General features: G+C 38.3%; 1 protein-coding gene across 4 annotated transcripts in view; it reads left to right on the forward strand.

Annotated features, from left to right (window-relative positions):
• BCL2L13 (BCL2 like 13) overlaps positions 1-14,082 on the forward strand; it is a 30,759-nt gene that overhangs the window by 4,221 nt on the left and 12,456 nt on the right. For all 4 annotated transcript variants that reach the window (XM_053406206.1, XM_053406209.1, XM_053406208.1 and 1 more), the window contains exons 2-5: positions 1,560-1,739; positions 6,957-7,064; positions 8,611-8,767; positions 13,165-13,234. In XM_053406206.1, the coding sequence (XP_053262181.1) occupies positions 1,619-1,739; positions 6,957-7,064; positions 8,611-8,767; positions 13,165-13,234 (456 nt within the window). In that variant the 5' untranslated portion in view covers positions 1,560-1,618. The remainder of the gene's footprint in view (positions 1-1,559; positions 1,740-6,956; positions 7,065-8,610; positions 8,768-13,164; positions 13,235-14,082) is intronic.

Consider the following 14,082-nt stretch of genomic DNA (forward strand, 5'->3'; position numbering starts at 1 on the left):
TATTGTGGCTCTTGCAAATTCTTAGGTACCAGAAACACGTTTTAGGTGCTTGCTTCTTCCAGTTCAAGGGTATATTAACTTGTTTTAAACATTATGGTTTTCTCTTGCACTTTGCAGAATATACACTGACTGTGTTTTACTACATTTCCGTTTTCTTATCAGCCCTGGCCAGAGCAACATTTGAGAGGGCACATAGGTGGCAGACTACATTCTTATCTCCTCCCCCCACTGAAAGTAGCCTATTGGCAAGTCCCATTGCCACATCTACTGTAATTCTGTTCTTCCGTCCCAGAAGTAGTATTACAGTGGTACCTCGGGTTAAGAACTTAATTTGTTCTGGAGGTCCGTTCTTAACCTGAAACTGTTCTTAACCTGAAGCACCACTTTAGCTAATGGGGCCTCCCGCTGCCGCCACACGATTTCTGTTCTCATCCTGAAGCAAAGTTCTTAACCTGAGTTACTATTTCTGGGTTAGTGGAGTCTGTAACCTGAAGTGTATGTAACCTGAAGCGTATGTAACCCAAGGTAGCACTGTATAGTGGTGCATGCAGTAGGAGTTGACAGCATTTTGCCGCAAAAGATGTTACATTTGTTGCATAACTACAATAATATTGTTTTTTTCAAATCTTTTCCTTGCTATTTTTAACATGATTCATAGCTATTAAAAAAATTACGCAGCAAGGGCTTCAGGCATGGGAAATAGCCTGCAAAGGATTCCAGGTATACTAAATAATATGAAAAGAGGTGAGGCTTCCTGAGTTGTCTAAAAGTGGTAGTGTTCTACTTACAAAAATGAATTAATTCTAAATGTTAGAAACTGATGCTGCCCAATAAACAGCTTTACCTTTTACTTATAGAGACGCTGAATGAATTATATCTGTTAAATTTTACACTACAAGATATGGCAGTGATGACTGCATCTGAACAATTGTTTTCAAGTAGTGTCTCTGAAGAGCATTTGACATGACAAAAGAGGGAAGTCACATTTTAGTTTGTCATTGAATTCTGAAACATCTCTTTAAAAAACTGTCTGGGAGCTACTATTTAAATTTCCCTCAGTGAGTCCAAAGTAGTGTCACTGAATTAAAGACGTTGTGGGAATTCAACCAGAATTAATTCAGTTCTGCTATGATCAAATAAACCTGCAGAAATGTGCATAAACTTTCAAAAGAACTACTGATATGATTATTTCTGAACATTAGTAATTTTGAATATAGTACAGTTATGTAGCAGTGTTCTGGATCTTCCTCTTCTTTCTCTCTGGGGAAGAAGTAGAATATTTATTTCATCTGCTATGTGTTTCCGTAGTTTGTGCAACTGTTGTTTGACATACCATAGGGATGTTTGAAAAGCAACTTGTCAATGGGCTACTTTCAGTGGGAGGAAGAGATATGGATTTAACCTGCCACCTATGTACCCTCTCAAATGATGCTCTGTCTGGCCGGTGCTGATAAGTTCTGGCACAATTGCATTTTGTATTTTGTCTGCCTTGCATGTGTGTACATAATCTGAATATGATTCTAATTACGTTTTTTTCATTTTGATTCTTCATTTTTCAGATCTTAAACAGAGAAAATTACATAGCTCATAATCCTGTGGGGCATTGGAAGCCAACCAAATGGCATCTTCTACTACTGTGCCTGTAGGTTTTCACTATGAAACAAAGTATGTTGTCCTCAGCTATTTGGGTCTCTTGTCACAAGAAAAGCCTCAGGAGCAGCTCTCTCTGCCAACTCAAGGTAATGCTTTCATTCTACTCTTGTACACAGTACTCTTGTATACAATTGTAAACAATTTGGTATTATGTATTATTAATATTTAAAAATGTGAATGCACATGAGGGGTTTTGGTTTTTTTTTGTCAAATGATAAAATAACACACCAAAAACACAACATGCTCTGGAGAATAATGAAATAACACAGTTTTTAACTTATTAAATGATATTGTTTTTATTTCAGTGTACTTAACTTTTCTGAATAATCTGATTAGTATGATACAATTCATGCACATTCAGACTGGTCTTTGATCCTCAAAATAAGTGTAGTTAAGTCCACAGGTCACACCTAACTTGTCAAGTAGGTTGCAGTAAAAGCAAGAATTGGCTTTAACAATAGAAAATAAATCATACAAGTAATTTATTTTTAAGTAATACTAAACTTCAGCATCTTTTTAGCTACCAATTTGCTCTGGAAAATAATTTCCAGAGCTTTTTCCAGCTTTGTCCCAATTATTAGCTTTTTATATACAGTGCTACCTCTGGTTACGTACTTAATTTGTTCCGGAAATCTGAAACTGTTCTTAACCTGAAGCCCCACTTTAGCTAATGGGGCCTCCCGCTGCTGCCGTGCCACCGGAGCACAATTTCTGTTCTCATCCTGAAGCAAAGTTCTTAACCTGAGGTAATATTTCTGGGTTAGCGGAGTCTGCAACCTGAAGCGTATGTAACCCGAGGTACCACTGTACACTACTATATAATTGATCTATTACTTCTGTGTGAAAACTCTTGATATTATAACTTTTTCAATGGAATCTGATTCCTATATAAATATTAGGATCATTTCAGTATTCCCCCCAAATAACTTGCATCTATTTGCTCTTTAATTGTTAGTTGGTTCACTTTCTATATCATTCTGTGCAATATTTTAATTAAGGTTTAGAACTTAAGGGGTTTATGGTAACATATGCTTGCCTCCCAATTTATAAACAAGTGGGCCAGCAGAATAAAGTCATTGCCTACCCTCTCTCTTTTCCTCTGAGTTGTGTCCCCAAGTTCTGTGTGTAGGAGATCTATGTGTATTTTTTGAGGCTGGAAGAACTTCTACCATTAGCTGTCAACAAACAGTGGCAGAAGCAGCACAGAGAGCTTGTTGCTTACCTGCCGCCTCACAGTTATTGCTTATGTCTTGTTGGTATTTGCATTCTACCCTGTAATAAAATTCTCAGGGCATTTTTGATTCAGTGGGGGAAAACAACTTAGCTTGAATAGTAGGTTTGCCCTAGTCAGCGCCGCAAAGAAGTGGCTGCAATTGAAACATAAGTAGGTTTCTCTGAGGTAACTATAACATTGCCAATTCAATGTTCAAGTGTTGATTTTCTGCATCTTCAATTTGATAAAATATATTTTTACTCTCTAACCTTTTACAAATACAGTCAAACCTCGGTTTTCAAACATCTCAGCTGCCGAACATTTCAGAAGCCAAACACCAAAAACCTGGAAGTGAATGCTTCTGTTTTCGAATGCACCTCGGAATGGCTGCCAAGGCTCGTTTCTCTGTTTTTTCAATTGAATTCTCAATTGAATTCTCCGACAGCCTCAGTTGTCAAATGTTTTGGAAGTCGAACAGTCTTCCGGAATGGATTATGTTTGACAACCGAGGTTCCACTGTGCTAATGTTTGTATACAGCACTGATTACATCCACCTTACAGCCAGTCTCCCCCCTCCCCCACCGTTTCAGTTGCCTCTCGAAACACTCATTCATTTTGGCATCCGCTTTGATTTTTTGACAAAGTCATAGGGGAGCAAGGCAATATTAATTTAGGAGTACTATCGAATTGTGAACCTGATTCTTCAGATGCAGTGTGTGATTTGGGCTGGTGTAGTCTGGCAAAAGCCAGTGTTCCTTAGATCTCCAATCAACCTCTTGTCTCAATCTGAATTCAGTTTTGGGTTCTTGATTGTAGTGGCCTTTGTTTTGAACTCCCCAGTTCTATTAAGGGGTTTTGTATTACCACTGGAAATTCAGTATTATTCCAATTCAATATTATATCTAGTAAAGAAAATATTTTATTTAAATTAGTATGCACTACTATCCTATAAGGACGCGGGTGGCGCTGTGGGTTAAACCACAGAGCCTAGGACTTGCTGATCAGAAGGTCGGCAGTTCGAATCCCCGCGACAGGGTGAGCTCCCTTTGCTCGGTCCCTGCTCCTGCCAACCTAGCAGTTCGAAAGCACGTCAAAGTGCAAGTAGATAAATAGGTACTGCTCCGGCGGGAAGGTAAACGGCGTTTCTGTGCGCTGCTCTGGTTCGCCAGAAGTGGCTTAGTCATGCTGGCCACATAACCCGGAAGCTGTACACCGGCTCCCTCGGCCAATAAAGCGAGATGAGCGTCGCAATCCCAGAGTCGGTCACGACTGGACCTAATGGTCAGGGTCCCTTTACCTTTACCTTTACCATCCTATAAGAGGAAAATGATTCTCTTTTGTGCTTTATTCACAGTACTGTATACCGTTGAAATGGGGCACATTGTTTTACAGATTACCACTGAGATACCTTCCCGTAATGTACTTGTCAGAACCACTAATAACAAGAATACAGTAATTTGCAGTCCGTGGAGCTTAGGAGAACTGTTCTGAGAAACCATCAATGTCTTCCCTTCCCTGCCCACAAAGTACAGCTGAATTTTGCTTCCTGTACAGTCTGGCAGTGTTGCTTTTGGACCAGCCAGAAATCATCACTTGAGAACAATATATTGTGCTTTGTTTCTCTGGAAGGGGCAGACATTTAAATTGTTTTCTTCTGATTATTTACAAAGAGCTGTGGAAATAAAGAGAAGGATAAAACTACTTTTCTATTTATGAATAACTTAGTTAAATAGTGTCAGGAATTAGACAGGTTTCCTGTTGTTGTCTGTCAAATCAGTTAATATTTGCTGTATTGTCTCCTTTAGAGCCTCTGAATAGTGGCTGTTTTTTATTCATTGGCAATACTGAATGGTTGAATGTGAAAGCACTGAGGATACAACATTAGGTATCTAAATAGTACTCCTGTGTACTTTAAAGGATTGAAATTCCTAGTCATTTTCTCAGCATGGTTTCTTATCAAGTATGACAGCTTGCCATGAGTGATCACCATCACTCAAGTTCTGTGGGAAACAGGTGCTCTTCTCAATGGATTCCTTCTCATTTGGGCAGGGCAAGCCTTAACTGAGAAGTCTAGATTTGAGTTTTCTTTATGTAACTGTAATTCAGTCTTTCCTGATGGGAGGTATTATACAACTAGTTAAACTGTCAAAGTAAGTTTCTCTGCTTTCCAGACGAAACTCTTTCTTTAATGTGATTTTATAATTGTGGTACTTCTGATAGAAGCCTACTTACCTCCAGGTCAGAACTCCAGAGGCACATCACTAACAACACCTAGGAATCATTTCTTGTCTCATCCCATCCTATATCATCATTTGGACACAGGACATTTTGGTGGTTGTTCACGGGGGTGTTTATGCTTTTTCATACGTTGTTTGTGCAAGTACAGCAGGAATTGCAAGTTGATGTGATCAGATAAGTGTGGTATAACTTAAAGGGAATAGAATTGATTCTACTTACTGCTCTTGCCACTGCTGTTATTGTTTGTTCCTCTCCCTAGCAGCAACTAATTAAGTGCCCTGGAGAGCAGTCAGCAATTTTTATTTCTCAATTTTCCATCTCCATTTTTTTAGGAAGAGGGGAGTAACATTTCTAAAACTGGGGCAAAAAGAGTTAATGGAATAAAAAATTTCAAGTGGGTAAAATGAGATGTGGCTGTTAGAAAACTTCCGTTTGCAGGGGGAAATGTATTTCTTCTTGAAGGACAAATATATTGGCATGATATACTTATAGGAGTAGGGAGAAGGGATGTGTTGTCCCGGAAGCTTGCCTCTTAAGCATCACATGATTTGTCAGTTTGGTTGACTCTTGGCATATAAATTGAGCAAGTGAATCTGTCCCTGTGGTAACGTGTGTGCTATACTAATTCTCCTGTCACATTCCACAAAATCATTTCTGGAAACGGGAAGAGAAGCTCATTAGAGGCCATCTAAATTCTGTAATATCAATATTAAAATCTGTTAGAAGAATATGGTATTCAAATAAAGACACTTAAGTATCTGGGTTTCTCTAGTGAAGAGGGAGTGAGTGCATACAGTTTTATTTGTCTGATTAAACTATTTGTTTTGTGAGTCTAGTAGCAAAAACTCCAGCATCCATAAAAATGAAAGAAAAACATTTTTTCATGTATTAACTTGAAGTGGAGTTCTGAAATAATTAAACAAATGGCCTGCAAACATTTTTGCATGGTGTGGACATTAAAATAAGCCACAGTTTACCTTAAACCTTGCTTTAATAATTTCTTCAAGCAAACCATGTGGTAACTTTGGTTTATTTCTGGCTTACTTCTTGTAGTTTGTTTGAAACAGAACATGGTCTAGGTTTGAATCCTATATCAAACCATACTATGGCTTGTTTGAGCCATGCAGGCACCATATGGTGGGTGGGGGAGTCATGTGGGGACCTGCATGGCGGGGGACACAAATTCATGTTTAAACCATAGATAAATGCAAACAAGGCCACTAAGTATAGGAAAACATCTCCAAAATTAGAAGACAACTTTCTTTCAACAGATTTTGCTGTTTAGAACAAAGTAGATTCTTACATTTCAAGGAGACTGTGTTAACGTTTTGTAATGCTGGATCACTAATGTTTGGATGTTTCTGCCTTTCTGTTGAAACACTCTCAGCAATTTATACTGCTGGGGAGATTAGAACTTCATCAATTCGGCATGTCATATATTTGTTGGGAAAAGTCATTTTCTTTATCAAATTTCTTCCACTTTCATAAATACAAATTTATAGCACTAATATATATGTCTATTTAGAAGTAAGTCCCATTGAACACAACTCTGTCATCCCTTTTCATTTGCCATGCTGAGGGGGCCTTAGCTAAATGCGCATGGGATTGAAACCTTGTTTATTTTTCTTAGGGAATTTTTTACTCACTAGAAAGGATTTGTTATGTGAGAAATTGACCTGGATGCTCTTGTGCCATAAACACTAATTCCTACTTATTTTTATAGTGAACGGAAGTTCTTTTGCTTTGATAGAACTGCAAGTGTTTGTAATTGATGAATATTTGTCGCTCCTCTGCCATTATATGCATATCCTAAGAATCTACCTTTTTAGCTGAACTTTTTTGCTTGTTTCAGTGACTGATCCATCTGCGGTCTCACAAGCTTTAGATAAGGAAGTCCTGGAGAAAGTTAAAGCAGAAATTGAGGAAGAATTGAAACGTCTTGATGAAGAAATTTTGGAAGGTCTGTGCAAGTTGGTGGACTTATTTTCTTGGTTGCTTATGTTGTTATGTTCCAAGAATTAAATTTTCCTACAGCCATATTTTCAGAGGGAATATTAATTCATGTATTATAAGCCAATGTAATACACATTTCAAACTGTAAGTGAAAACAGCTGTATTTTCAAAGGGAAAATGCAGTCAAAGATTAGTGCAGGTTCTTCAGAAAGATGTATTATAACCCAATATAATAAATACACAGTTCCAACTTAAGTAAGATTGCTATTGAAGTTTTATTTTCTTTTTGCAATAGCTGCCTTAGATGAGACATAATTATGTTCGTGCAAAATTACAGAATAGTTATTTTTATTGTTTCTGTATGCTTAAGTGCAAATTCTACCTTAGAAATGTTTATTTTATATTTTCTGTCCCACCAGGAAGGGTATTAGGGCATTCCTCTCTCTAACCTCAGCATTTGTAATTTTAATCATACACTAAAGGCAAGGATGGGGATCCTATTTCAGTTGTTGGACTACAATCTCATCATCCCTTACTACTGGCCATACCAGGTGGGACTAAAGAGATTTGGGGGTCCAAAAGCATTTGGAGAGATGCAGGCTCTTCATCCTTGATTTAAATATTGTTCAGCCAAGTTAAGTGCATCGATGATTTTATCTTTTGTTTTACACCAGCCTGATAATTATTATATTGAAAGGAGCTATGCACATCATAAATGTGTACTTTTAAGCCCTGGTGATTGCAGTGGGATATATTTGGCTCATCTACATATTAATCATAGGATCACAGAACTGTAGAGTTGGAGGGGACCCCCAAGGGTAATTTAGTCCAACTGCTTACAATGCAGGAATGTCAGCTAAAGCAGCCATGACAGATGGCCATCCAACCTCTGGTTAAAAACCTTCAAAGAAGTAGAGGCCATCACCTCCTGAGGGAGTCTGTTCCCCTGTCTTAATGGCACTTAGTCGGAATCTCCTTGTAGCTTGATCCATTAGCATGGGTCCTATCCTCCAGAGCAGAAGAAAATAAGCTTGCTCCATCAGCCATGTGATAGCTCTTTAGATATTTGAAGATGGCTATCTCAGTCTCCTCTCTTGCAGGCTAAATATACCCAACTCCCTCAAACGTTTTCATAAAGCTTGGTTTCCAGACCCTTGAACATCTTGACTGCCCTCCTCTGCACACATCTTGGATTATATACCTTATTAATTGGCACTCTGGTACAATGTAAGATTGTACTAGTTACCAATTGCTGAAAAACAGAAGGGAAAGAGTCCTTTTGTTTTTGAATTCTGCTTGTAGGTTTCACACAGGCATTTAGTTGGCCACTCTGAGAACAGGATGCTGGACTAGATGGGCAATTGGCCTGGTGCAGCAAGCTCTTATGTTCTTAACCAGCTAAGTCATATTTGGAGCAGACCCAGTGAAATCAGTTGACTTAAGTTAGTCATGACTGATTAAGTTAGTCAATTGATTACAGTGGATCTGCTGCAAGTATGACTTATTTCAATTTCACTAACAGTATGAAATCTCTCTCTCTTTTTTAATTTCAGCTTTTACCAGCACAGGCTTTGATTGCCACACATCTCCAGTATTCAGTCCTGCCAACCCAGAGACTTCAATAGAAGATTGCTTAGCTCATCTGGGAGAGAAAGTATTCCAAGAATTGAAAGAACCTCTTCAAAAGGCATTAGAGACCCTACTTAGCAAGTGAGTTCTCATTTGCTTTGCTCAGCAGGGAAGGTACTTGCTCTTAAAATTCTCACAAATACAGTAATATTGATTATCTGACTATATTTTGGCACAACTATTTCTAAACCTGATTCACTTTCCTTCCTTAATTATGCACTTGATATGAAGTGAGCTAACAATTTCCCATCATTTAAACTTACGAACATCAGTACACTACAATGAAAACAACTTCCTTCAAAGCCACTGCTTATTCTGATAGCTGTAAATGCCCGAATGTTTTCCTTATTAGACAGTAGTCAGGGTAGAGTCCTTCCTCCTAAGTGTTTAAAATCTGGATGCTGTACTACAATGCCATGGGGCTAATACTGATATCTCTATATTTTAGGTACCCCAGATGTTGCCAAACATATATTGGGTGCACTTCTGCTATTGGAACTACTTCCCCATTCTCATAGTGGGAGCGCTTCTGGCCTTTAATAAGAGGGACAAGTAGGAAGTAATAGAGAAATTGCGTTGAGGTAGCACAGACACGTGTTTCATGTAAGTCAGTCTGCTTTTTTTTCCATATAGCAGGGTAGACCCTCAATGTTGACATGAGATAGGGAGTAGGTCATTTCATTGAATTATTCCAAATGAATATGTAGAGCTGGTATATTATAAAACAAAAGTACTGACATTTGATTATGTTAGTAATACAAGTATCGGAGGGATAAGATAATTGATTCCACAATAGCTTAATAAATTTGGCAGTTCCTGTCTATTGTAAAGCTGCATAGGATTTTGCCATATTGATTACAGCCAGCACTTTTTACCTCACTCTGCTGCATGTAGTGGCAATGTATAGAAGTTCAGGTGTGAAAAGCAACTTTTTTATAGTTTGAAAATAAAACACAATAGAAAACTTTCTATATTCTACTATGCCTGATCTGAAAGTTGAACCATTCATGTTAATAATACAAACTATCACATCTTTATTTACAACAGTTCTCCTTGTGTAGACAGTCCATACCATTCAGAAAAGCAGTTGCAGAGTAAAAAAGGGAAACAGAGCTTTTTGCCAGTATTTATAAGCCCTTCTTACATAAGTCAATATTGAAAGGTATTGAGATACTGTATACAAGCAGTTCCTTGAATTATTCTTCTTCTAAAACTGTCACAAACATTTGGTATAAATTTGACTTCATTACACATCTCTACCAGTATCAGGCTCTGTTCATTTTAAGTTAAGATACAGAAAATCACAGGAACACTTTAAGATTGCTTTGCCTAAATCAGGGGTTCTCAACTTTCTCCCCACGGGGCCCACTTGACATGGGTGAAAATTACTGAGCCTCACCAGTCAAAAAAGATGGTGCAGAGGCAGAGCCAGTCATAACATGGTGATAGATGGAGGCAGAGTTTGGCATAATCAGCAGGCAATTACTGGCATCACCTTCTACAGATACCTAATACATATTTGGAAATTACAAAATTCTTTCCCACTGTATTTTTCTTGTGGCAAGGATTTCCACAGCTCAGCTTTCCTCAAGCTTAAGTACAGATGTTTGATCTTGAGGTATTGTGACAGACCCCCAAGTTAGGAAGAATTTGCTGATCCAGAGGTTCTAAGTGGAGAAGGCTTTTTCCTTTATATTTTCCTCTCCCACCCTTGCATGTGTCTCTATAGTATTTTTATCCATCTTGTCATTTCTCCTTGTTAGATCTTATCCCCGCCCCCCGCTCTGAAACCTGCCAGCTGTTTTCATCCCTCCTCCCTGGTTCTTTTTACTACCTTCACTTATTTATGCTAATAGTTTTTCTCTCTTAGCCCATTCTGTTGTATTCCCCATTGAATTATTCTTAATAATAAATATATCTTTTCTCATCTAAATTCCTTTAACAACACCTCTGACTCTTCCTCTTAGAGAAGGGAGACCTGCCATGAACTTCTGTCTTCCAGCCATCTTTACTCAGCATGCAAGGAGTGGCTGGGGAAACCCAGGCAGATGGGTGGGGTATAAATAATAAATTATTATTAAATTATTATATTGCATAGCTTTTGCTATATGCATACCTACTTCCACAGATGACTTACTGGTTCCCAATAGCTTGGAGAAAGATGGAGACTTTGATTGAAGTTGTATGAAAGCGTTTGTTTTCAGCATTGGGGTTTTTTTTTTTTTTGCAACAGTCCCAATTTAATACTTTTTATTGGCTCCCTCCCAAGATCAAGCTGATGCCTTAAATAAAAAGGTTTTGTTGTCAGCTGAAAGTGTTTCATTTCCTTAGAGCAATTTGTTGAAACGTGCTGAATTTGGGAGTTGTGCCTTAAATGTAATTTGTGTTAGGTTGGCTTTTAGATGTTATTTTGAATGGATGGGTTATAGATTCTTAATTATACATTGCCTTATATGTGCAGTATTGAGATAGAAGGAAGTCTCAAAGATTAGAAAACAATTGTGAAAAGGATCAAAATGCCCAACTCCCAGGCCACTATTTTATTATGTTTATACTTTGCTTTTTAGCTAGGATTCGCTCCCAGATAACTATAATGCACATACTGCTGTGAAATGAGCCAGAGTCTGGCACCTTGTTATGTCTGAACCTGGGCTTGTGGTTTGTTTCTCTCCAAACAAACTGGGGGTTGTAACCAAGGTTTGTTCTTGGTTTCTGCTGGAGAGTGAAAAACCTGTCTCTGGAGCTAGATTTGTGATGGCTGTTCTACACATGCAGCTCATCGCTGATGTTTTGATTCTTTTAAGATCTTTGAGTTAAGAAATTGCAGCACAAGTGGAAGCTTCTGTATTTGGTAAATTTAATTATCTAGCAGATTGATCAAAATCTATACCAAATGATGTGGGAAAGTTATTTAATTGTCATACACGTGGTTGTTCTGTGAACATGTAGATGCTTTCAAAAATCTGCAATATAGTCTTCTATTGAAACTGTAAGTCATTTATATTGTGGACATGGTGATATGAAGGTTTCCAGCCCTCGTATACTGAGTACAGTAGACAGATGTAGCAGACCAGCTGTCCTTAAGCTACTCAATAAATGCATTTAACCCTTGCTCAGGACATCCTCATGAAAGAAGTAGGAAAATGCGGATTAGAGAAAAAAACCTGCTAAGCATGGAGTGTTCTGTTTGTTGAAAAACAACATACAAAGGTCAATCAGAAGGAAATATATCCAGTAGCATCTCATGCAGCCAGTGCTGGAACAATTTAGTCCTATGTAGGACTAAAAATTTCACTTCTGTCCTCCACCTGCATGTTAGAGGTAAAACTATATATACATATACATATGGAAACTTTCCAATCACCTGGGATGAGCTGGTTAACCTGTCACTTTAGGCTGTGATGCACTGGGTGAAAATAGTGGCCAGTTCACTTCTTCCCCACTTCTGCTGCACTGCAGGGGCCTAAACCATGTTTTGGCTTAGTGTTGTACCCAAACCCTGGTTCATGGTTTGTTTTTCCCAAACAAATCACAAGCATTTGGTTTCAGCCTGTGGTTTGTATGGAGAGAGACAAATCTTGAGTCTGGGTTTTGAGGTAACACTATGCCAAACCATGGCTTAGCTCCCAGAAGCAGTGGAAGAACAAACTGACCACAATTTTTGCTCCATGTACCAGCATACTGCATGTTTTACTTTTAAAACATCCTTAAGCTTAACTGTGATTTAAAGGTAATATCACTCTTACATAGTTTAAGCAGCTTGATCCTGTGCTTATTTAGATGTGTTTAGTGGGGCTACTTCCAGGTAAGTGTACATAGAATTGTGACATATACACACAGTAATGGGAGTTTCTCCTCTCAGATTTTGCATTCAGTCACATGTTCAGTAGGTGGGCAAGCAAGAATTGTTACTATATCTTAGTATCCAGTCAGCAGACCAGACCTAGATCTTGCCCACCTGTTAATCACCTGACATTTTATGACGCAGAATAATTCAGATTTGAAAATAACAATTGGGAGTGCATTCTAAGTGGACTCCCAGTTCTCCCCTTCAGCTGCAAATATCTTGCTGAGCCATCCCCACAGAAATTGGGCCTTGCAGTTGCAGTGGAAGCCCCTGCTCAGACACCACTGGCTCTGGTTTTGGCTGTGCCTCAACAGGTTTCCTGCTTGCAGCCATCCCATGGAAGTCACTGACCACAATAAAAGTAGTACTAAGGTGGCAACTCCTCAAGGAGTTCAGTTGTAGTATTCTAGTATTAAGTTTTTTGTCAGTTGTCTGCATGAGCTGATTCAACAAAAATTGCACAAATCATTTCACCAACTCTGTAATCTAATATTACTAGAATTGACATATCTCTCTGTGTTACTATTACCATTTCAAGACTGTGCAGAAACTGTTGAAAAGGAAGTTATGCCTTCTTGTTTTGCCTTTGCTTTGCTTTTTAAAATCTTGTGTTCTGGTTTTATTTGTACAGACCAGTAACTTACAAGGAATACAAGGAGAGGACACAGGAAGCATCAGCTCATGCCAGTGGATGGAGCAAGGTACTTGCCAAATCACCCTCACTTTGAATTGACTAGATATCCATTATAGACCTGTGCCAATTTAAGGAATCAGTACTCTGTTTTATCTGCCTCATCTGTACCGTACTGCATGTTCCAGGTTTTATTAGCACTTAAGTATAGGAGTAAGTGTAGTTGGTACATTACTACTATGATATTTAATATGATTCTGCAGTCAAACAGCAAACAGAAAGTCAGTATATGGAGGTTCTCCTCTTTCTCTTTTTAAAAAAGCAAAATTCTAGCCCTTTTTGGTGATAAAGAGCTAGAATTTGGTGGTATGATTGTGTGTCATCTATGTAGCGAAACATCATGAGAGGGGAGGCTGAGCAACATTTCAGGTAGTGATGATGGGTAATACCTCAGTTTTGTTTATTGGACTTTCTTCCATAATCATTAGAACCAGAATAAATAAAATAAGCAAATATATGCACATACTGAATTTAGTTATTCAAATTTCTTTTCATAATAGCGGATCTGAGTTACTTTCTGGCAAAACTTGCTTTACTTTGAATAGAGAGTGACCATGGTCTCTCTTGTAGGACAGATTTACAGGCAGAATTACTTTTGAAAGCTCAAATAATAGTAGTAGTGACTTGGAGCACTTTATCTGTTTACATCTGATAGGCTAGGCCACATTCCTTCCTAGAAAACAATGGCTTTTCATCTTCATGTCTTTTTGGGTCTCTGGGATCAGCTTAAGCCATGTTCTTGATGTTGGGCTTCCACTGAAAGAAGTTGACACTGCAACATGGTTGCCTGCAGACTTTAGGGTGATGCCAGTGTGCCATGTACTTTATTGGCTGTCTCTTGACTCCAAGAACATTTCC

This window comes from Podarcis raffonei, chromosome 10 (genome assembly GCF_027172205.1).
Source record: "Podarcis raffonei isolate rPodRaf1 chromosome 10, rPodRaf1.pri, whole genome shotgun sequence".
Classification (NCBI taxonomy): domain Eukaryota; kingdom Metazoa; phylum Chordata; class Lepidosauria; order Squamata; family Lacertidae; genus Podarcis; species Podarcis raffonei.